Source organism: Serinus canaria, chromosome 1, assembly GCF_022539315.1.
Source record: "Serinus canaria isolate serCan28SL12 chromosome 1, serCan2020, whole genome shotgun sequence".
NCBI lineage: Eukaryota > Metazoa > Chordata > Aves > Passeriformes > Fringillidae > Serinus > Serinus canaria.
The window spans coordinates 85,039,297-85,064,524 of record NC_066313.1 but is presented as its reverse complement, the minus strand read 5'-3'; the positions used below and the strand labels follow the sequence as shown (position 1 = coordinate 85,064,524).

Sequence of the window (25,228 nt, the reverse complement as noted above, 5' to 3'; positions counted from 1 at the left end):
TTAGTCATGAAGACAAGAAAAGCAGTTTTCAGGAACATTCCAAAAAAGGAAGGCTGTGGCTGTGGAAGTGTCCATTACTGGCAGTTCCATTCACAACAGGGCTAGTTTGAGCTGATGGAAAAATTACCCAGAGGAAAGGAGGAAGAAATGAAAATTACAACATAACTCAATTTCAAGAGCAAAAGGCAAGCTTAATAGTGGAGCACTTCTCTTTGTCCCTAAATTCTAACATAACTCATTTGAGAAAAAGAAAAAAAATTCACATAATTGATGAGAAATAAAGTGTCATTATACTAGTGATCCACGCTACTAGTTGCTCTTTGAACTCTGCAGGAAAGCAAGACTGAGCTGTAAGTGTTAAGGGACTTGACACTTCTTCAACAGACAAAAAAGCTAGCTCTACCTCCACAGCTGTATTGACTAAAAACAGAGCTTTTGTTCGGTCTTAGCTTTTCTAGCTTACAAGACTTCCTGGAATTTTTTCACGGGGAAGAGGGGGGTGTAGAACAAAACCACCTCATCTGTGAAAGGGGACATTTGATAATTCTTATTTGCTCTGGGTGCTATCTGGGAATTCACCCAAATCTTAAGTTTCAAAAGAGCAATTTCTCATTTAGAGGAGCCAAAAGTTGCCTGAAGCAACTGAAATCCATAAACACCACTTCACCCTGACATCGGAGACCCCTGTTGCATCAAAGAGACAAGGAAGTGATCAGTGCCAGCTGCCTCGGTGACAGCGTCCAGACCGCAAGCCCAGCGACTGGCAGAGCTCTCCTCCTTGGGAACTGAAGCGCAGCTGTCAAAGAGGCCTTGCACTACCTGAAAAAATCCACTGTATTTCTGTGGTTCAGAGGGAAGTTCAGTGCCAGGCTGCAGCCCAGGCTAACAAACCCCTCTTCATCAGGAAGAGAATGCTCTTTGTCTCAGACGCTTCCCTGCTGGAAAGCCTCCTTTCAATAGCTGCTGATGTATTGTTAACAGGCCACTTCATTATGCTGCTGACACCCTGGGGTATGATACCAGAGGAGTGCATTATTAATTGTTTTCGGGGTCAAGCTCCTGGTTCAGCAGTCACTTACTGCCATTGTTATTGATTACGCCCCATTAGCAGGTTTTTCCAAGAGCACACGCATGACAGGAGGAGACTGAGAACAGTTTGATTGCTGCTGCTCCACACTGACTGACACAGCTGGAAAGGAACTGAGCTGGCTCCTGGGAGAAAATCAAATCAGAGGCAACATCCAGTGCCCATTAGGATGCGCCGTGAAACTGAAGCAGCAGAAAGAGCTCTTGGTTCATATTCCCACCTGCAGGGCAGCAGGCTCACTGAATATACTCCAGTGGCAGTAAATGCTACATGTCCTTTCACCAGCTTTGGTGGAAGTTTCTACACCCAAATCCATTTAAACGACTTAAAACCACTCAAAGGGCACCTGCCTGGTGAAAATATATTTGATTCTGTAACTGTACTACAGCACATCCGAGATGGCATTGGGGAATTTCAAGAGCTAAGAGGAATCAGTGAATCACCCTGAAGTTACAGGTATGCTTCTGTGCCCAAATTCTTCTCTAAAGCTCATCTACCTGGGCTTTCTTTCTCCTCCCACTTTCTTTTTTTTTTGGTTTTTTTTTTTCCTCCCAGTCTCTAAAATTTACAATAAAGAGAGACTTTATCACTCTATTCCAGCACGTAAATTCATCAGGGTAAAAGATATGGGAAACTTGCTAGTAAAGGAAACAGTTGCTGGAGACGAGAATCCCTCTATTACCTAAAGAGGTGGTGAAATGTTACCAGCCCTCACTGCCCATAGCAGCACCCTTCTGGAAGCTGCATCCATTACAGGAAGGAGATAGATGGGATTTGCACACTCTCCAGTTCCCAACCCATCATCCCACCACAAAACCCCCTCTCATCTTCGATTTAACCCTGTAACTTGTCATTTTGGTGCTTTGCCAACAAGTTCACCCTGAGAAACAGATAAAACAGCTAGAAATAAAACCAACCAAACCATAAACCCAACAGCTACATGCACTGCAGTTCCCTTTCTCAGCCATCCTTTATCCCAACTATTTGATTACTGCATTTGCTACTCACCAACTTTATAGTGCACACAGCCTTCCAAGTCGCCCACCGTTGTCCAGCCCTGTTTCTTTTCTACCTCAGGATCATTGTGAAGGATTTTATTTCTTAACCACGACAAATAGTAAACTCGCAACTTGTTCTTCTTACCTGGACACAAAATGAAAAAAAAAAAAAAAAGGTTTATCTCCACAGGAAGATACTTGCAAAAAGCCCTATCTGGGCAAACAGAAAGCTCTGCAAAGCAAACCAACAATGAAGGAGAAAATGCTGCAACCACAGAAATCTCCCTCAGTTTTTCATCCACAACAGCTTCACTCCAGACTCCACCCAGATATGTGCTTTCCTATTAATCAATGACAGATACACATGGTAATACCACACAAGCATAAATGACAAACTCAAGGGAACAGTTCTTCAGCTGTCTGGTTCTTAGGACTAAGACAACTTCCACTAGAACATGTAACTCCTACAACAAAAGCACCAAAGAGTCATGCACTGAGATTAAATATATATATATATATATATATATAAAAAACTGAGTCAGAATGGCTCTTTTAGACACAAAACTGTAGGATGGAATGTGAGACCTGAAACTTTATCTGCTTGCTGAAAGCTGATGACTGCTTTGTCAGCAGCCCTTCCCTTGAGCTGCAAGGGTGCAATACTTACGAGGCTGCACAAAGAAACTGAGAGGTCTTTCTTCTCCACAGGTGAAAGAAGCCACCTGCCCAGGCTGCCCTATCTTCAGTTGACACCACATCTGCCACATCCTCAAAACACAGCTCAGACCTTTAATTCTCAATACAAGAAGGCCTCTTAGAATGCAAAGCAAGGTTCATGATAAACTTTACCATTGATTCTTTAACAATTAATGGCCTACAAAGCATTTATTGAGCTAGTGAGAAGTTGGCCCTAAATGCACATACTCAAAGCTTGCAACCTTCTTTCTCCAGCTGCTTTGCTGCTTGGAACCATTACAGTTTTACAGATTAAGCTGTGGCTGAGGAAGGGAGATCATCCCTGCTTTGACCAGTAGCCATTTAACAAGGCTCCATGAGGCCTCTTGGAAAGAAAGGGCAACAGCAGATGCCCTCAGGGACCCTACTTGTCAGCAGAGTAGCTCCATGCTCTGCTGCACCAGCCACAATGAGGAACCATGTGTCTTTCCAGTGTTTCTCAGCCACTGGAGGTGAGAGGGAGACAGGTGACCTGTACTGCAGTCACTGCTGGGCTGGCCAAGCAACACTGTACTGGTCTGTGCTGTCAAAAGCCACTACCTTATCAAGATGACACAGCTGGCAGGCTGCCAGCCAGATCCAGATCCAGAGTTCAGCTAAATGTCTTTAATTTGCCATTTCACAGGATACCTACTGACAGATTAGTTCACAGGTGGCTGCTCAGGGGATACTGGCTGCAGCAGGACAAGAAGCCTGAGCACAGAGACCATCCTGCTATGCACAGCCAGCTCCACACTTGGGAGGTGGAGCAGGCACAGACCCCCTGCCCTGACAGCAATGGATCCCCTAACAGACAGAGGCTTGTCAGGAAAAGCAACCACAGGGGCTGGGGCAGCAGTGTGGGGAAGCACAGCTTGCAAACACGCTTCTCCATGGACTCCAGCACCACAAGCCATTGCATTAAAAAGACACACAGTCTAAAAGATATTTTTATGATTTCTTGGATGGGAAAGGACAGGAGGAAAAGAGGAGGCAATTTCAAAGTAAAAAATCTGTTCACTAAGCTTAAAGTGGAATTGGAGAGGTAATTGTAAATACTGGATCTGCTACTAATTTTAAAAGCCCTTCTGTTCTGATGCCATGCAATGAAATTTGAAGTAACACTGCACTATCTTTTGTTTATATCCATTACAAATGGGACTACAGATTTGGCAGTAAATGAGTACCATGACTTACTTCCTGACTTAACATTTAGAAAGCTATGTTTCATAAAGGGGTAAAGCCCTACCACTCTGGTAGCTTTCTCAAGATCTGGAGGACTAGTGCAAGAAATAGTATTTCCAAAAGTCCCACATATAACCAAGAAAATGTCCTTTCATGAAAACACTGCAAATGATAGCCACAAGGGCTCTTTTAAAAACTGAGAAAAATAGGAAACATAGTTCAGATCAGAAGCCACTGCAGTTCTGGGCAAGAAAGAGCTGAGAGGGGCTCAGGGTCTCTACAATATACCAAATGCTTTCAAAACCATGCTGAGTCTCTACCCACAAGGAGACAAATTCTGCCTCAGATATTTCCATGTCTGTAGGTTCCCCAGTAGCTTAGTCAAACTTTAAGACTCAGGACAAATAGTACACATGGGAATTTCCCAGCATGCGGCTACTTTTTCCCTTTTGATTCACATGATATGCACCAGGGTATTTCTCTCCAACCAGAAATATTTTTCAAAACAACTGAGAAATATCTCAAGTGTGTTCCCATTGTGTTCTGGTGTCTAGACCACAAGGAAAAGTCACAAGACAGGAAATTCCTCTGCCTTTCTGCAGCCTGACATGAAAAGAGCAGAACTGGTTAGTTATATAAACATTGCTATGCATTTATTTCAACAAGTTATGCTGCTCTTAATGTTCACATTTGGAGTGGGGGAGATTAGAGCCTTCTCCTTGTAAAGCTCTACAAGTCAGTTTAAACAGCCCTCAAAATTCTGATATTTCTTTATTTTTTGCAGGGATCTAATCTTTATGATCATGAAATAAGAAGGAAAACTCTGCTCCAGCCATCAAATGAACTAATCAGACAGCAAATTCTGTGAGAACACCCAGCTTGGATTCTCCCACAGACATAGTTTAAAATGCAAAGTCCTTTTTCTTATACTGAGTTTTTTGTTTTTATTGTCACTGTGGTTTTTAATTATTAAGCAGGCAGATTCCAACCAGTTCTTCCACTCTGTCATCTCTTCCTACCTTCCTGGTGCCACCATCAGCCAGCTGGGCTGGCAAAACCCTCACGGAGCCACAACTGGAGCGTGTTCTGCATGCACGTTGCTGCTCTCTCCTTCAGCATTTTTATGACTCTGCACTGTATCACCTGAGCAGATGAAACTGTTTTTGCCCCTCAACAGCATGAACTGCAGCACCAATCAACTACTCCTGCTTTACCTGCAAGGCTCTCTCGTACAGTTTCTAGCAGGCTTAGTATCTCAGTATCAAAAGCTTTGTTGTCAGAAAGTTCTGCATTTCAAATATAAATTAGGTCAAGAACTGATTTCATGTTTTCAGACTCTATTGTCTATCAAAAACAAGTTTAGGTGACAATCCTCTCAAAATCCTAACACACTGTGACTTTTTCGCACAAAATGGTGACACCTTTCAAACCCTACCACCATCAGCACGTGACTTCCCAAAAAACTCAGGGGAACATACGGCTGAGTGCACCACAGTGAGCTGAACAATGCTTCCAGCAAAGCTGTAGCAGTGCTAGGACAAAGCTCAGAGACAGTTCCATCCCTAATCTGCCAAAACACACCATTTGCAGAAATATACCCTCAACTCCAGCATTCCAATTTTGCCTGGAGAGGTGAAGCAATGCATCACAAATAAAAAGATACTTAGGGAAGTCCAGCATGTGGGTAAAGAACTGAGATGTGCAGCACAGAAGACAAAAGCAGGAAATAAGGGGAAGTTTGGGCATAACAGCATTATGGTTTCACTGACCATGCTCCCCCAGCCCTGCCTTTCACAGGGCAAGGATGCCTCTTCTGCCTCATACTCCAGTAACCTCCCACAAAACACAGGAGATGGCACAGACACAAAGGCATAGAACAACCAAAGAGCAGCTGATTTCTTAAGGGTTAATGTAGCGTGCCTCCACAGAGGAAGCAATAGTTTTGAAGGAAACAAAGAAAACGGATGTGTCAGGGTACTCCAATTGTGACTGATGCAGAAATAAATAAACTTGAAACAATTATACACAAGACTGAATCACAGACACTTGTGATTTCTGTAGGATATGTTTCAAACCAACAGATTTTACACAAGTTGGATTATACAATATTTTTGTTGACAAGGTCTGCTATAGAATAAACTCTATCAAATAGTGCCTTTCAAACAGCTTATATTTTAAAATACTGCATTAGACATCAAAAGGACACACAGCAGGTTGTGTATTTTTAAAGGCTGCTTGATTCATCTTTTCTCTTTTTATAGATTTCACAGCATAGCTGTATCTGAGCATGTAGCAAGTGATGAGCCAACAAAATTCAGTTGTTCCAGACAGATACAAACCCCGTGTTGATGACAGCAGCATGGGCATGGTTCTTTGGATCTGTGGTAACACATCACCAATGCACTAAATTCCACTAAATTGTCTAATGTGTGTCCTTTTGAGCAAGTGGTGGGAGAGCCAGAGAGCTCCTCCAGCACAACTCTGAGAGGTTCCAGAGCCTTGAAAAAATTTAGGTGTGTCTGAACAATGTGAGAAACCTCATGTAACATCCCCTCCCTGTCACACACGCACAGCATAGCAAAGACTGATTTCCCAAACCAAACAAAACAAAAGGTAATTGGCTGAACAACACCCGTGAAGAAAGACCAACTATGCACCACATCAAATTGTTCAACAGCAGGTTAAACTTATGCCAGAACTTTCTGGAGCCAAAGAGTCTGGAACCTCAAGCTTCATAAAACACATTTTTCATCAGCACACACAAAACAAACACGAGTATCACCACCACCCTTCATCTCCCATTGCTTTGCCATTCCCAACTTGCACCCAGTGAGAGACCAGGCACCAATCTGCCTTCTCACTCTGGTTATTTCCACACCATGTACACACTGTACTACTCACTCTCACACTTTTACTGCACCATCACTCTTACTTCCCTATTTTCCAAGAGCTTTCCCCATACTACAGATTTTAGCACACAAGAAAAACATCCTTAAACCCAAGGAGCAAATAGTGTTTTAGTTAGAAAGAGGCCAGGTAGAAAGCAATCATAACAGAGGGAAAGAATGCAATTTTCCCCAAACTTCACAAAACATTAACTTCCAGCTCTCAAATACTGAACAAGGAAACAAACAGAGTCAGGCATTTCCCACAAACTCATGCAGCATTTTTAAAGGTCACCCCACAGAAAGAAGGACAGGGAGCAAGCAGGCATGGGTGTTGTGTGGAAAACTTGCAGAAATAAACTGTAGACTCAGAGATGAAATGATGGGAAACCCACTGACTTGAGTCAGGACTTCCCCCTCAAAGCACAGGCTGCCAGAAAATCTCTCTGCCATACCATGTCACATGGAGGTAAAATATGACATTCAACAGTTAAGCTTACCAGAAATTGTCACCAAGACATTCAGCCCTTCAAGTACATCCATTTGCTGGAATCGTCTTCGATTGATGAGTGGATAAACCTTCCCCTGCCCACTTCTGTCTAGCAGCATCAGACCACTTTCAGTGCCCACCAACAAGTTCACTCCTAGAAAAAACAAAACCAGAGATCCAAGTTAGTAAGCACTTTTTCTCACATATTCTGAGGAACTGATGATTGATACAGCAACTGTCTTGTTTCAAGCAGGTCTAACCACTGCTGCTTGGGTCTCCATTGCCTGTAGTCTATAAGATCTCCTGATGCAGAGGCTCTCTACACTACCTGCCCACAGTGACTACTGACACCAAACAGTGTCCAAGAGAACGGGTAGACCACAGAGAGCTTTCTAGAGCACCAGTTCCCCCACAAAAAAAGGCATGCTAATGTTGGAGGGAGGGATGAAGCACAAAGTGGAATGCAAGCCTATGCATTCCAAAGATGTGTTAGCCATTGTTGGGGGGGGGTAGCAGGATGCTCTTGACAAGGACATGGCAATAAAAACAGTTCCCACTGGGAGAAACAGGTTGTGTGGTAGCCCTTCCAGAAAAGGGAAGGCACCAGGTTTGTTCCCAGCTTCACAACAATCTTTTCCATCTGAATGTTAAAGCTAGAGGAACTACAGTAATCTTGTGTTTCCACAGGCTTCTCCTAAAGATCAAGCAAATACAGATGAGAAAAGTCAGTAGGCCAGTTTCTCTACACAAAGTTCCAAAGGCCCACTGGAACACTCCAAGAGTCTATAAAGCCTTAGTATTTAGAATCAATTACATTTTTTTACATAATAGATACATATGGGACTAAGTTTAAAATATCTATTAATATATTATACTCTTAGATTTCATAACTATTTATTTGCAATAGTGTTTAAGTCCAGAAGCTCACAAATTTATTCTTTCTTTCAGTTCAAGTACACTACAGGAAATAGAAATCACATCAAATGTATGACTCACTTTATTAGACTTCCATGTTGCAATCCCAATACACAACTTGCCATACTATAGCACAATAAAATAATGAAGTAAGAAAAGCAAAACTCACACAAGATGATCATAGTTACACTGCTTAACAGTCTTAATCCCTAGTCAGACAATTAACCCCCAAATACAACTACACTGGTGCCAATGGGCTCTTTTCTGACAGAGCAGGTGGGCTCAGGGCCCAGGGGGGTGTGTGTGTCTCAGTGCACCTACAGCAGTGATGTGCCTCCTCAGAGTACTGAAAAAGTGCATTATTGCTCACCTAAACACCCCCCTGGACAGCAGGCATGGGAGAGGCTTGCAAAAAGGAGGGCACATTAAGCCTGACCCAGGGGGCACAAGGTATCTCTGAGAGGGGAGAGGGTGCTAGGGGGAAGCACTAACAATGGGGAGGGGGCTGAGCTGCTGGTGCTGGCTCTTAAAAGCCTCTGGGTGGATGAGAAAAACAGATGTAGCCCACAGTGAGTTTAGAAATGCATCTCTCCATTATCCTCTCCCTACCCTTTTCAGTAAGAAAACTTCAGAGGTCCCAGCAGTCCCACAGCATCTTTGCTTAGAATTGCTGTTCTAATACTTCTCCTGGGAGGCCTGTTACCCTCCAGGCTCTCCTTCAGCTACTGACACTTCCTTCATCCCTGTGCTGCCCACCTCTCACCTCTGCATCTCCCACATGGCTTGCACCCACTGGATCCCACCCCACAGTCCCCACGGGCAATGGCCATTTCACATTCTCTTACTGGGACAATCCTCAGATTGGGAAGTGGCAGAAGGAAGCAGAGAGAGTGAGCCACACACAAGTCAGTGCTTAGCACAGGCTGAAGCAGCACCAAACCAGCCAAGGAAGTGTCCAGCAGCTGGTCGACCTCCTGCAGCTCCAGTACCCACTGACTAAAGCTGTAAGCTTCAACATGCATTTCTGCACCTTTTCCAGGGTGGGCACAATTCAAAGCAAGCCACATGCAAACTGCTCCCTCAGGGTCCCCTCCCTTCTTTGTACATCAGGACTCTGTTGCTCCTGCCTCCACCCTCACCTCTCCTGCCTCTGCCTTTCTGGTGCAGTTGTTCCTGCTTTGAGCTCTCATGCACACCTGTGCCCCTTCCCTCAGCTATGTGCACTTTAGATGAAACTAATGAGGTATTACACTGGTGGCAAGCAGGGCTTGTATTTTACAGTGCAGACACCCTCCTCACTCACAGACAGCAGAGCTCTTCTACTGCCACCCTACAATTAAGCAGCTCTGGTTTTTTCAAACAAATGGAAACCCTTCCTGAAAAAGTACAGGCTGTCTGTGGAGGCTGGGTGTAAGAATCTGTGTTACTGCATCCATGTAATTAACTTTGACTTTCACCACTCAGAGCTAGAAGAAACAGCATCAGAGACCTAATGCAATTAGCAGCTTGCCAGATACTACTGGCATTACCACTGGCAAAGGCAAAGCACAGCAAAGCAAGTCCCTCTCTTTTTGAATAGAAAGCATCATCATGAAATGGTTTAATTTTCTTAAGGGTGAAGGAAGTTAAACATTATCAAGAAGTAAGCATGTGTACCAACCTGTATCACCATCAGTTTGGCTCTAAATGTCCAATGAAGGGCTGCGTTACAGCTGTAAAACACCTCTAGGATTTTACACCTATTCTTTAAGCCACCCTAACAGACAGATATATAGATCAAAGAAATATACAACCATTAACATGAATTGCTACTGGCAAAACAAGGCAGATCAGAGAAGTTATGAGTCATCTTTACTGACACCATATGATTTCTCTCTGCCTTTGGCCTCTCACAGCCTGAAAGTTTACATTTGCACAAGTCTTAACTTTATCAGAGAATGTTACACAGGAATTCAAGCAGAAATAGTGCTGGGGCAAAAATTCTTACCAGTAAATTCTGGAAATAAAGAAAACAGCAGATAGGAAGACAAGGTGTTGGGAGAGCTATTTCACTGACACAGCTTTGCAGGAAAGAAGATTGGGACAAAAGTGCTGTTCTGAGAAACAGGAAATGCTGGAAATAACCCCAAAAGAGAATTAAAGCCTTTGAAAGAGCTATAAAAAAAGTAAAAAAGAGACGGGACTGTGTTACCTTTACAATAATTATATACCTTAGGGCAATGGCCAATTCTCTTCTTCTTAAGTTTTTTTAATGACCTGCATGTGCATTTATAATCTGCCAAGTTTAGGGATACTAGGTAAGTATGTATGTAACGTACACAACTATTAACATTTGGATAATGAAAAAATTAATTCACAGATTCTGGCCAGGAAACAAACAACTCAGGAAAGCCTTCACTAGGGGTTGCAGCAGAGATTCTTCACTGTAGCAGGCAACAGGCACTGCTCAAAGCCTGATGAAGTGTGGGATCCTGACTGTCTGACACCAACACAAATTATCCCTACTGTCAAGAAGACCAGACAGACTTGGTCAGGTGACATCTCATACCCAGCTTCTCTCTGCAGTAATCACTCTTAACAAAGCTAAGTCTCAGAATGGGAAATGTTCCTCTATCCTTTTCTTTTCCGTCTTACTTCCTACATAAACTTATGACTGAGGCAACAAGTCATCTCACACAACACACCTTAATCAAGCCCTGCAACAATACATTAGCAAAAGCCTCAAGAAGATTATTATTTTTTAAAATAATGCCCTGTGTGTACCAGGTGTACACACTATCAACTACTACAAGCTCCCAAAAGCTGCAAGAGATGCACTGGCAGGGTTTAGAAAGGGCTGAAAAGGACACACTGATGAACTGCATGAAGCCTTTTCCAGACAACCTGTGACAGGAAAAGAGGACACAGCCTCAAGCTATGACAGGGCAAGCTCAGGCTGGATACCAAGAAGAACTTTTTCACTGAAAGTATGGTTAAGCATTGGAACAGGCTGCCCACAGAGGTGATAAGAGCCATCATCCCTGCAAGAGCTCATGATATGACTGGATGTGGCACATAGTGCCATGGTCTAGCTGATCTAGAGGTGTTAAGTCAAAGGCTGGACTTGATGTTCCCAGAGGTCTTTTCCAACCTCAATGATTCTGTGATTCTCAGTCTAAACTGTGCCATCAGAAGCATACACGTACCAGTGGGAAATAACAAAGCAGAGGCAACATACTGTAAAAAGCACAATAATAACCATGTCTTGCAACCAAAAAAAGTGTAAACAAGCCCTGAATAAATGCAGAGAAACAGCTACAGTTTTGGAGATACATTATCAAAGGCTGAAAGCACATTACATTTCAGGAATGGCAAGGCAAGAACACGTTGGCATTACCCCATAAGGCCGCACAGAGGATCTCAGAATTGAATCTCTTCTTGTATTTGCGAATCTCTGGGGTGTCGCTCTGTGGCCGCGTATTTGTGGGGTTCACATTGACAACTGATCCTTTCCGTGTGGGGTCTTGCCTTATTGCCTCTGATCTCATTGCTTCACTAGAAAATCCTACTGAAAGAAAAAAAAAAGAATGTGCATGTAATACCCTTCCAGTGCTGGATTCTGGACATAGTTTTATATCATACAAACCAAATCAGTAACTGAGAAGATTGAGAGAGTCCTAATTTTTGTAAGAAATGTAAATGGAAAAAGAAAATAGATTATGCAATCCATTGCAAAACAAATAAAAAGCATGATGGTAACATTCTTAAGTACTTTAAAGAGCCACTGAAGTCACTGAACCCTTTTTTAATTGTCACCTTCAGCTACTTTACTTACCCACAGAAGTCACAGTTGTCCCACTAGATGGAGAAATCTGTAGTAATCTGGGGTCTATAAAAGGTGTAAAGGAGGAGGAAGATTTGTGTTTCTGGAGTGTGTTACTAGCGGACTGAGTCTGCAATGTAAATTTCAACTTTATTAATATTAATGACAATAAAAAGCATGGATAACAAACACCAACATTTTAAAGTCACTATGGAATTATGCTACAGAGCCTCCCCAAGCTTTTATACTTCCTTTATAGATACACAATGCACTGCAGGCACCACACCTGAGCTAGATACATATGCACATTGCACATGTTACAGCAAAATGCAATTAGCTGAATTGTCATCCTTGAACCTCAGCTGCTAGCAAAGCTTTTTAGTACAGACCACTACAATCAGGCACAAAGCGAGGGAATGTCTCTCTTTTTGAAAATCTGCTTAAATGTATGTATACTATTTTATCTGCAAGCTGCCCACTACCTGCAATTTTTGAATTTATGAAGCATCTCCTGAACTGAGGGACTTAATTAAATTATGAAGTTTGATCTTTTGGCTTGTGCAACAAAATCAGAACCATCTGGGATCAAGCATTCACTTCTATGATGGACTACATTTCAATGTTTGCTACTGTTCATTCTCCCTATTTTGTTTAACCTGAGCCTCTTGCCAGAAAGCTGCAGCAGATTCTTCCACCTTTATTTGACAAAGCAACATATTAAACCTGTATTGAACAAAGGGGCTCATTAGTGTGGAAGGTGTAGCAAACAGTGACATGACACTATGAATATGTAGTGGATAAAATCACTGGTGCTTGTTGAGTTATGAGGTCTAAACATGAAAAAAACATGAAGAAAGAAGACAAGTGAAACAATGAACTGTTAAAAGTGGAAATGGAACAACTTAAAATCCCTTGCCAGTTTAGTATTACAGTGACAACATATCATACTGAAGCAGAATGGGACAAGTGGAAAAAAAAAAGTGTGCGTATATATAAAGAGTGTGCATGTGGTAAGTTTACCAAGCAGTACTGGGTTTTTGCTCAGTTTTATGCAAATGTTGTTACAAGACACTTCTTCAGCATCAACTAATATTCAACCTCTGATCTTCCTAAGCCTCTACAGAAAAAAAACCAGCAATGGGTCTTTGGAGTTTATCCCTGCCTTGAACAGCCCAACACCAAAAGGCTCCTTCCACCAGGCACTGCCACAGCCCCCACTTCCCAAGCTGAGTTAACTGAACCCCGATTACGTATTGATTAGACCAAAGTAATGAGCAAGCGTATCTCTGGATCAATCTACTGATCTCTATAACCTACAAGAGTGCGCTTTTAGAAAGATCAAAGAACAATGAAGCACAGCTGGAAATTATGTATAAAGCTAAATGAATTTCCAGGAGGAAACTCTCCCTCCTGCCCACCTGCAATGTGGTTAAGAAGCATTTTCGATTATGTGCTAAGCATGTGCATTGCCATAAACCTACCCAGCTCACTGCAACCTCTCCTCATCACAACACTCGCACACCTCCATGGCAGGACTCTACCCTGAGAAGCAGCAGGCTCTTTTCACCAAGTTTTGCTTGCCCTGTACTACTCCCTGCTTCAGCGGCTCTCCTTGTAAGCCAGGCTGGCCACCCAGCCAGGAGTGGAGACACTGTACAAGGCTCCCCGCTCACTGCTGGGGTTGGTAAGGGGCAAACAGCCCTTTGTTCATGTGTACACGTGTTAACTCCTCTGCTGTGAGGGGTTAACACACAGGAATGACCAGGCTTTCCCATCTGCACTCGGTAAAGGAAGGCACCATCTTGGAATCAGCCCAGGACAGCAAGAGGGAGCTTCCCCCATGGTAAAGCCTTCTCCACCTGGATATAATCAGCGCTGGTGGATAACAGTCATTTTTACACAGCTGCTTCTCAGAGTTCACACATACTTGGAAAAAACCTCAGATATTTTCCCCCATTCATTATTCCAAAATAACAATACCTCAGGCTTTTACAACCCTCCCAGGCAACAACTGATTTGTTCACCCAGCCCACATGGCAAGCCTTAGTGAGCAAAATCCCTCCACGGTCACTTCCTCTCCCATTGGGTGAGTTTCAACAAGCAGCTCCTCATATGTGTGGAGAAACTAGTCCAGCCTTTACTGACAAAGCCAAAATTAACTGCTAATTCTGAAGAGGTACACTGCTTGCAATTAGCCTGCTCCCGGAATAAAACACAATTTAAAAGAGTATTGGCTTGAAAATGCAGTAGTCAAGTTTAGTTTAAAATGAACGCCATGCAATTAATGACTCACTAAAAAGAAGCAAAAATAGTAAACTGGCAAGTTTGGCGTGGGACTGCTCTAGAGTTAAGGGCTTCTTACACAGAACTGAAATGTGTTATTTGGGAGGTGGGAACAAAGGTGACAGAAAAAAAAAGCAGGGGAGATTGGCTGGAGTTCCTTTGCAAACTAGCTACTAGGCAATGCTGCTATAACCCTACGAAAGCAGCCAGCTGTGGTGTAAGACATACCTCATTAGTAGTTAGCTTGTCCTGGGGTGTCTGTGGGGACATGGTGGGTGTCGGCTGGCTGGAGGATGGGGAGGAGGAGGTGGAGGAAGTGGAGGAGGAATGGCTTTGCTGTAAGAGATCTGGCAAGAGGTGAATGCGACCGGCAAAGCCATTGCTCTCATGATGGCTGGCACGCTTTTTGTCAACTGTACTCTGTAGAAAAAACAGGCACACTTGTCTTGCTCAAGTGCTGCTTAAAAGTCTATATCCCTAACAACCTCTCTCCTTCTCTCCCTCACTTCCTACCTATTCACTTTTTTAAAATTTTTTTATTTTTTAAAAAAAGCTTATAATCTGTGCTTTGATGCCTGCATGGAAAGGGAAAGTGGGCAGAGCTACTAGAATTCATGAAATTCCCACCAGCAGGCAAATGCTTGGTTCATGTGGTTGACTTGCACAGCCAGTTCCACCAATTAAGAGAACAGCAACTGCACTGCTAAGTCCAACACCACAACAGGGACAAGCACATTTTTGGGGGGTGGGGTGACGATTTTTTTCCCTATTGTTTTGTTTAAATCTAACTTAGACCCTATACAGATAGCAGTTTGGACTTTCTGGAGAATCCCTTCAGCTAACTATTTAAAACAATAACCATGAAATCTTAATTTTCAAATGAGGACTCAATTAAGAAATTGGCATTCAGTTGTGAAACTCAGAAATGCGATTACTGAGGAAACTCCTATAAGCTAGCACGCTCATTAACACACAAGCTCATTTAAAAACAGGGAACCATTATGTTTCAGAGGCACAAGAACACAATATTTTCAGAATCAAAGGCAACAACACAGCACTCTACTTTGTCCACATTCTCTGCCTCACCACCTATTTTCCTTCTCCCCCACACCAACGGTTGTGTGAATTGCATGTACATGTGTGTGTATGTTATCTGGGTGGTCTGTATGCCCTAAACTACAAGTTCAAAACAGTTTTAAAAAACCTTGAGTGCTCCCACCCCAGCTCCCTCCCAGCCTCACACCTGAGACACATATTTGGTTCTGTGCTAAAACTAAACTAAGTTTTTGCTCCAGGTACTTGCTCCACACACTTGCAGCTTTTCTACCCTTCTCTCCCACAGACTGAGATATTCTGCATGGTGCTGCCATGAGTGTCACTGGAAAGCATGCAAAACAGAAGCAAGGGGTGAAGGGCTACTCTCCTCTTTGCATGCATCAAACACCTTGCTCATCTGAAATTCTCTACAGCTGCGTCTTGATAATACGAACAACAAATATAATGTAGAAACAGCATGGGTGAATGAGCGAGTGGGTTAATGAGCACAGAAAGGGTGCAGCACTGCACAGGGAAGGAAAAGCAATACCTGTCGAACAATTAAGGTGCCCTCCTTAGAAGGAGTCAAGGCAGGTTCACTCTCCACATCATCATGGACAATCATGGTTTTTACTGACTCTGTTTCACCATTGCTCAAGTTCAACGTTGACCTATTTGTTAGACAAGAAATAACTGGAGTGAGATAACAGCACTAGTGCCCTGGCTGTCACTGCCCTGCATCAAAGCATACTCAGAATTAATTTGTATCGTGGCCAGAGTGGAATATTTACGCAAACTGCCTAGAAAAGCCTCTCCATTAAAAAAAAAGGCAAGATATTGTTAAACAGTTTCTTGTTTTGTAACAAATGAAGGGAGAAGAGGGAAAGGACATTGAGAAGACTATCCTTAGTGTTTGAATATAGGAACATATGAGGCTGCTATGTCTTGCTCATGGATCGTAGCAAGCTGAAAAAATCAACATACAAGCCAAAATGCTAAAACGTCCTTTTCCTTCAATCCCCTATAAGGCAAAACAGATGCAAAACACTGTTAGAGAGACTAACACTGCTCGGACATCATCTGGTCCAGAAGTAGATTCATCTGCTCCTTCTTGTTCCATATCATCATCTTCCTCATCTGTTGTCCCTGACTCCTCACTTGAGGATGAGTAATCCGTTACTTTATGTGGAGGTCGCACATCCTCTACTGCTCGCAACTCCTTCGCCAATGCAGTTAAATCCTGTCGGGAGAGGGAAGAAAAAAATGTTAAAACTGATGTTGCAAGTAAGAGAGAAGAAAAGTTTGCAAAACAAACCCCCAGGATTAGTGCCCGAGTTTGTTCACTTCCGTGCTTCCACTCCCCCAGCAGTACTGTTTCCTTTGACTTACTCATTCCTAACAGTTACCAAAACTCACTTTCTCATAAATTCAAGCAACAGAAGAGTCAACCTAAGGGGGTCTTGCCATATCATAGAAAAATGTGCATACTCTGAAACCCAACTATCCTGATTTATGACTAACTTCAGTATCATAAGAGATATGGCTACTGAAGAAAGTTTCAAGGAAAGATAGAAATACTGTGAAAACCTGTTGAGTTTCCCAAGATACAACTGGACACAGAGCTGTAATCAATTGTAATAGCAGCCAGACGTAGAAAATGCCAGAAATCTTTCACAGAAAGTAGGAAAAATGTAAGGTCTTACCACTTCTCCCTGCACCATTCAGCCCAGCATTGGCACATTCAGGTCAAATGCACGATCATTGGTCCAGCCCCAGGAAGGAAGCACAAGATTGAAAGAGAGAAAGGCATGGATTAGGAAAGAAGAAGACCAAAGAGCAGAAATCAATCCCAGAAGCAGTGCAAAATCTAATGTTTGCAGTACTGATGTGCACAGGCAATTGCACAGCCCAAAACATGCTGCTAGACCCAGCTGATCAACATAAACTCCAGCTGATGTTCATCCAATGGGATGAATGAAGCTCTCAGTGTACTTTTTGTGAATCTACCTAAAAGAGAAGGAGGATAGGGGAGGTGGGTGCAACTTACAGCAGGCTTGATAGGTCTGAAGACTTCCTTTTTCTCTTCAGGCTTTTTAGGTGCACTTTCATGGCGCTGTGATGGCGAACCCTCTGATTTGGACGATGCTGCATGTGCCAAGACCCCAAAAGGAACACAGAACAAAGCAGATTAAGCAGGGAGCTAAAATACGTTTTCTTACTTCACTCTGGAGTGAGGAAGACATGGGAAGTGACTATTAGAGGTGTCTGAACACAAGACCTAAGTTTCACTGGTTCACTACTACATTGTCCCTGAAGGACTATACAAAAACCACCATAAACTGTGATTTGTATAGGTGCAACTGACCTACATCTGGTCAAAGCCAAATTGGTCACAACAATTGTAAATCAAAGAGCCTGGAAGGCCACAAGCTGGAAAACCTCCATCTTCAATCCAAAGTAGCCCAGCTGAGACCCATCCATGGCAGTCTGCACATTGTCAACATCCACCAAGGTGACAGGCAACAAGTATCAAAATGGGCCCTTGCACACATGAGGAAGGAAGAGAGCTGTGAGGGCATGGAGACCAGGCTGTTTGCACATAGGAAAGTGCAGAGTGCCTGGCTGGATGTGAATTCAAAAACAATGAAACAAACAGTTCGACAATGATTTCTGTGCCTGCTGCCTTTCCCAAGCAAGGACATATGGCCAAGAGGGTACAGGAAGCCAACCCATCTCTGACACTGCATGCTCAAAGATTGTTCCCTGTGAGAGTTATCATCTGTAATTACTGAGTACTTCACAGCTTAATAAAATTAGAAACACAATGTTACAGAGCGTAGGAGAAGGACTTACATCTCATCCTGAACCGCTCTCCAGACCCGCTCTGAGAGCCAGGGTGGGAGCCAGGTTGTGAGCCAGAGTTGCTTGAGCCAGAAGAACTGCCACTGCCTGGCCTTGGTACAAGCTTCTCCACCCTTTCCCACAGCAGACGAGGCTCTATATTGCTGTATCAAGGGAGGAAAGAAACTCTTTGTCACACACACTTCAGTCCCAGATTCCCAGCTCTAAACTGAAACATCACTCTCTTTCAGTGTTTTTTTAATAACTCAGCTGAAAGAACACTTTAATGCTGAGATCAGGGCATCAGTAATGCTTCACAACCCTTTAAAATAACTATTACCGTATTTATGATGGTCAAAAAAAATTTAGGTGGGTATAAGCTACTCCTTTTATTTGGAATTATCTACCTGCCACTCTTATGTATATCACCTAAAGTAGACAATTCTCTCAGCCTGCATGCAGGAGGTTTAAAATTGGGTCAGAAGTGTCCTAGGCACTAAACACAAACAAAAAAGAACACCAGAATACCCTCACCCCTATCCAGTGATCTAATTCCATGGTGACCTGCCCATGTTGCTCTGTTGAGCTCAGGAGTCAGCTCTCTCCTCCCCCTTCCTGACCTTGGGTGCTCTGTGTCACAGCCCAGGGAGGCTTTTTCCCCCTTCTTAAAATGTGGTTCTGGCTGAGAGGCCAGAAAATTTGAGCTCTCTTCACTTTAGATGTTACAAGCCTTCCTGCTGCCAATAATCCCCACAGTATACCCAAGCTGACCTGTTGCACCAAAAGGCAAGATATTCATAAACAGCCACATTTGTTCCAAAAGGATATTTGAAATTATTGCAAAAATTACAGGGTAGGCAACTCAAATGAGAAGATGAAAGAAGAAATTTTGTCAGCATTTGTTGACACGTGCGCCATATCAAGAGAAATTAATCATTACTGAAAAGGGATCCAACACCATCTTCCTTTCATGTCCTACAGTCATTGCCAAAAGCTGTCTGGAAATGCCTGGCTTCCCATATGCCTCTTCCTTCCAATTCAAGAAAAGCAAGGACACATAGGCTTACAAACCTCGTGGAATTCCTTTGACCTGCTTGGTTATTTTGCTGCCCACTGCCCTGCAGGGGGGAATCACGGCGGGACAGGACTGGTGATCGGGATGTTGTTCTCACAGGTACCTTGGGAGAAAAAAGGTTGTGTTAAACCCACGAAGAGGACAGACAGGACAGGAAGATAAAACTTCTCCTGCCACAGAACATATTCTTAAGATCTTAACAACATGTTCTAAGTACAAGCTAGCATCAATGACCAAAAGCAGTAAACAAACACCCACAAAGCCAAAAGCCTTAGCTGTGATGCTGCTCAGAATTTGAATAGAGCTCGATGTTTAGTCTTAACATTGAATAGCGTTTAATGGTTATCACACGAACACGTACACGCCCCGCTACCCTCCCAGCTACGGAGACATTTGAAAAGAATATGGCATTTTGACTGAAGCAGGGGAGGCACAAAGCAATTTGCTGAAACAGCATGAGAATTAGGAGAATAAGCTCAAGGGAACCAAACAAATGCCCGGGAATGGATCAGCAGAAGGCAAAGACTGGTGGGGGGGAGCAAGAATATACTCAGAAGAAGCAAATCCCAGTGGATGGGAGGGGGGATGGAAGGGGCAGAGGAGGAGGAAATATATTGAATGTTTCCTTTTTGTTCAGATCCATCTCAATTTTAAATAAGTGTATGATTCATAGTTTGGGTTACAAACCGATGAAGAGGAATATTAACTCTGAGCAATAACCTCAGGGATATTTTGAATTCTTTCCTGAATATGGTAATTTATTTGTTAACTTTGCATAATAAATTGTTTCTCTGAAATAGCTGCATTCTATAAATAATTACCAACTTCATATGAAGCTTCAATATTGTACTTCAGGTTGATTATCATTAGCCCATTGACTGAATACCTACATTATGATCTGCCTTACAAAATACTGTTATCAGTGCTGGCACAAGGGCATGGTCTTCCCAGTGCCCAGGGTATCACATCCTTAAGAAAACTGTAATTAATAATAAAAAAAAAATAGCAGACATCTGTCCTTCTACTCCTTACCCTTGGAGGCACCTCGTCACTGTCTGATCTAGCCCAAGCCTTTTGGGTGGGGTCGGGTACCTCCGACTTAGAGTCAGAACTCTGATTAAGCACTTCACTGCGTGAAGGTGGATATGGGTCCTGGGAACGAAGATGGTGATGAGCAAATTTGGGAGAAGGGTCACTGAAGGAATGGGATCGCGAGACAGGGGAAACATTGTTCTTGAGAGATGCCAGATGGGACCACTGTACCTTACAAGAAAACAAAACATAAAACATTCAATGCGCTCAGTATAACCGGCTTTCCAATTAACACAGAATAAAGGCAGGTGGGGCAGGCAGAGACAAATTGGTTATGGCATTAGGTAAGCGTGGGGGTGGAATCGATGCACTTAAAAGCAAGGCAAGCGCCCAAGGAACGTAACAGACTGAAAATACAGCACATATGCAATTTCTGTGTGATGCACTCTCCACACACACCTACACTGCTGCCCAGGGAGAAAGGGGACCCAGTATCTGCACCATGAGCCTGAGTTCAAAGGCCACTCAAGACAGAAGTCACCTTCTGTTCCCTGGTCTTCAGTGGGCTTTGGCCATGTCTCATGGTGGGCTGGGAAATTTGAAGTGGACATCCAATTGGAGCAATGTACAAAATTAAAGAATGCTGTAAATTGGGTAAACCAATGGACATTTACGTTTCCTAACAAATTCAGGGACTCGATACAGCTTGAAACTTTTGGAGAAAGACCTTAACACAAAGCCTTTATTCCTTTACAGTTATTGCAATATATATAAAAAACATAATATATATTGTATATAGTATACATATGTACAATGCATATTATACTTACACCATATATGTACCATATACTGTACATATATACATATTTATACACAAAGTACACACACACACATTTACATGCACACATATTCAATTACACATACTAAGAAGGCATAACAGTGACTAAGGAGTTAAAACTCCATTAGGGTTTCCAGTGAAATCCATATTCCCTTCAGCCTACTTCCTCTTTGTGCATAAGCCTGTGTTTCAGAGTTAATCTCTGAAACTAAGGAGGAAGAAAAGTCACAACTGAGGAACATTCTGTTTTCACTCCTAATGATTAAGCTAAACTTTGCTTTCAATCCCGGTTTCAGTAGGCTGGCTCTATTTGTTTTTATGTTATTATTATTTCCTCAATTTTAATACACACAGCTGTTGAACAGCCTGATTATCCTTAATAAGAGTGAAAGACACAGACTTTTAAAGTAACTGGCACAGAGTATGAAGATACAAGTCCAATATTTTGAAATAGTCATAGAGGTTTGAATAAAAGCCAGGAAATAATGAGCAAGAGATGAAGTTCTGTCCTAATTTCTCCCACTCTACCGTCTGTTCAAATTCTCCTGATGTCCAAAAGAGTGGCAATACCTAGTCACAATCAGGGATGGTTTTAGCTTGCACTGTCATCAACAGACTTTATGAAAATTCTGCATGGAAACAGAGGAACTAAATGCAGAACACTACAGTTTAATTTAGCATACCTAAACTGCTCAGATTTCATGGGCTATGTCTAACTTTTAGACAAAGGTTACTATTTCAATTCATGCCATAACTCCTATGAGATCAGGTGTCAAGATCTGGAGCCTCTTGCTTAGAAAACAACAGAACAATGGCTACCATGCAGCTCAGCGGTTTCAACCTCTTCTTGATTTTCCAGGGGTGGTACAGAGCTTTATTTAGCAACTGCAGACCTACTGACAACAAACTTGCTTTTCTTAGACATGTTTTGCAAACTCTTTGAAACAGTGCTCACACGGCTAAAACCCACTTGGTTAGTTAGCTTTTTTCTGCAAGAATTTTAAAAATCAAGCAAGTGCACTTTTTTCCTGAGCATCCTTTTTAGTAGTAAGAACCTTGCACAGAGCAAATTCTGAATTGCAAAATGCTCTGCAACTGCCACCAGCATTTAACCCACTGTGTCACTGCTGCAGAGATAACAATGGGATACAACAGCTCTAGTCTAGTTCTAACATGAAAAAAATCCCAAACCAAAAAACCACACCCAACCCACAAATCCATCAGTTTATCAATAAAATCAGCAAAAATAGACAAAGAGTAAATCTACAGAATAAGCTGGTTTGTGTAATAGTACTACCCTTTACAAAAAGCTTTTTAAGTGCAAAGATCTGCAAATCTGAAGGAAATGTTAGGACTTCTGCATTCCCTGCAGGCTCATCAAGATTTTCCTGGGCACTTACCTGGGGCTCCATTGGCCTCTGCAGGGCAGGCTGAGCAGGTTCTGAGTTTCCATTGGAAAAGGACTCTGATCTTGAAGGCACTGGTGGCTCCAACACTTTACCCATCTGTTTAGACTGTGCTTCAGGGGAGCCCTGATTAGTTTTTCTAAATCTCTCCTCCACCTAAGCCAAAATAAATGGAGGTTAAGCCTTGAGTCAGTAAAACCAATTACAGTAGAAATACAAAGGGGAGTACCACCTTTTCTTTACCACAAAGAAAGCAAATACATTTGGGGTTTGGCAGGATTTTTTCCCTACCACTTTTGCCAGCACTGTTAGTTCACTGAGTGAACTATCCCAAAGCTCCAAGTAGGCCAATATGGATAACCCATACTAGGAAGAGACGAGATACAGGAGGCAGCAACATATGAGACAATATGATGAAAGACCATAATGGGCCTTCTTTCTGCCTAGATTAATTTTCCATCAGTACTTTCCTCACAGATAATAAAAAGGATATACCTAAACAGAAACAACTTTACAATATAAAAGTACGCCCACCTTATGCAAACAATGGTTTTGGATTATCTGCTTTCCTGTGCTTCTCTCTTCAGCAACAGAAGAAGAGACAGGAGATGTTTCTCTACCAGGTAATACTGAGTCTCTTCAGCTTTACGCACAAAAGTATAGAACTTATCTCTCTTATTAAATACTCTCAGCACAGTTCTGTTCTCAGGAAGGTGTAGAACTGATCTTATGTTAACCTCAAGACCTTGCTGAGGGGAAGACTAAATCAGAATGTGCTCAGTCCTCAAAAGACCATCAAGCAAGGTCCCCATGCAGAAACGTCACCTCTTTCAAGGCCACAACACCGACAACAAAGTGAGAGGTATGAAGGACAAGAGATGGAGGGAGGCTATAGGCAGAAAGGAAACAGCCTTTTATTTCCTAAGAAAGTCTGTTGCTAGAACCAAGGCAGCATGTCCCAGGTAAGCTGCCTCTGAGGAATGCTAAACTCCCAGTATTTTATCAAAGCACTGAAGATCAAACTGGAAGCTTGGGATCATTTAATTTGCTTTAACCCTTGTGCCCAGAGCACCAAACCAGTATTGGAAAGATTTCCTAATGCTCCCTGGGAGTGATGGTCTGGAGAGACTGGCTTCCAGAAGACAGGCAAGTTTCCAGACTCCTCGCCTCAGGTGGGCTCCTCTACAAACCCAATCTGCCTCTGCATTCCAAAATTTGAGGATAGTACCAAGGTTGCCTATAGGGACAAGCAGACAAGCCTCTGTTAAGGTCTACACAAAACACACCATGTCTTGGGAAGAGTACAACAATAATGGAGGCAAGCATCTTCACCATGCAATCATTTTCACCCTGTGTTCAACTTCATAGATGCATTCTTGAAAGTCTAAAAAACAGGCCAGACTCCTTGTTATGAATAGAATAAGGAAAAGCCTCAAGTCTTTCTGTCTGAAGCAACAGGTTTTCACATCTCTAGCTGTAGATGATAGGAAGTTTCTTCTACAAAGCACATAAACTGCACGAGCGACATGTCCTCAAAACCAGACAAGAAGTGGCAAGGAGATAGAGTGCATTCCTGGAGAGAAACAGGTCCTGTTCCAGTCATCTGACTGTCTGGACCTGGAAGTGATATTAAGTTCTAAGCTCCCTGATGTTTCCCAAAGCCAATCTTAGAATTCCTTTTCCTTGTATACTATACTCATTGCTACTGCAATGAGGAAAAAAAACTAATCACCAATAAATTTTGCCAGTCAGGAAGGTCAGTCCACTTCACCTTACCACATCCCAATGTCAGCATCTCTGTAGGTGGACACTTTTCCTGGAGAGCAGTATGGCTGAAAGTTTGAGGCACAGAACACTCACTCCAATTCACTGTTTTATGTAAAGAATGATGTCAGAGTTAATGCCTGCTGCTAGGATTAAATGGTGGCATTTCCACTGCCAGGTATCAAGACCTTATGGCTATACTTCTATCACACTTTTTAAAAAGCCTATTACACAATGATCTCTGGGAAGATCTGACTACTAACCAATTTTTCTGTCTTTTGAACTAGAGCAATCACAAAAGAAAGACTACAACAGGAAAAACAACTGAGTCCATGGTTCTCCTAAAGAATGGAACACTTGAATCTTTCTCTCTCCTTTTCAGCTCTGAAAGGAAAATGAAGCAGATACGATTCTGCATCCCTCCAAATCCCAGCCAGCATCCAGGCTGGACAGAAATGCTAGAATGGCTAGGCTTTCACTGAGGTGGGCCAAGAGCATGCAACAAGGACAAGAGGGCCGGTTCCATGTCTGCACCATCTCATACCAGACAAGTCTGAACTTCTTCCAAGTAAGAAAGACACATCAGATACTTCAACCATCAAGCAGAATGGATGAGATAGGACAAATATGGTTTATTAAGAACTTGGACAACAGCATCTAGAATAAAACGAGTTTGTGTCCACCAAGCCCAAACAATAGTACTTCAAAGACAAATAGGCACTGCTGGATGAAGCTGAACTGAAAGCTATTTTATCATGTTAGGCAGGCCTAAATATATTTTCTATTCTTGTTCCAAAATGTATTTACCTAGTTCCCACATGCAGCTGATGAATGCCATTAAGAGCTTTGACCAACATTGCCCAGTCTGGTGGTTTGTG

The 25,228-nt window shown here is 42.6% G+C and overlaps 1 protein-coding gene across 9 annotated transcripts in view; it reads right to left on the bottom strand.

Moving 5' to 3' along the window:
* The window catches only part of MAP4K4 (mitogen-activated protein kinase kinase kinase kinase 4), a 162,572-nt gene that overhangs the window by 6,126 nt on the left and 131,218 nt on the right, over positions 1-25,228 (bottom strand). For 2 of the 9 annotated variants that reach the window (XM_050980991.1, XM_050981007.1), the window contains 12 exons: positions 22,581-22,742; positions 20,343-20,573; positions 19,307-19,413; positions 18,248-18,399; positions 17,442-17,539; positions 16,459-16,634; positions 15,945-16,065; positions 14,588-14,779; positions 12,089-12,206; positions 11,651-11,821; positions 7,370-7,513; positions 2,096-2,230 (listed from right to left, as the gene is read on the bottom strand). In XM_050980991.1, the coding sequence (XP_050836948.1) occupies positions 2,096-2,230; positions 7,370-7,513; positions 11,651-11,821; positions 12,089-12,206; positions 14,588-14,779; positions 15,945-16,065; positions 16,459-16,634; positions 17,442-17,539; positions 18,248-18,399; positions 19,307-19,413; positions 20,343-20,573; positions 22,581-22,742 (1,807 nt within the window). The remainder of the gene's footprint in view (positions 1-2,095; positions 2,231-7,369; positions 7,514-11,650; positions 11,822-12,088; positions 12,207-14,587; positions 14,780-15,944; positions 16,066-16,458; positions 16,635-17,441; positions 17,540-18,247; positions 18,400-19,306; positions 19,414-20,342; positions 20,574-22,580; positions 22,743-25,228) is intronic. The other 7 variants (XM_050981012.1, XM_050981031.1, XM_050980998.1 and 4 more) reach the window with 6 other exon arrangements.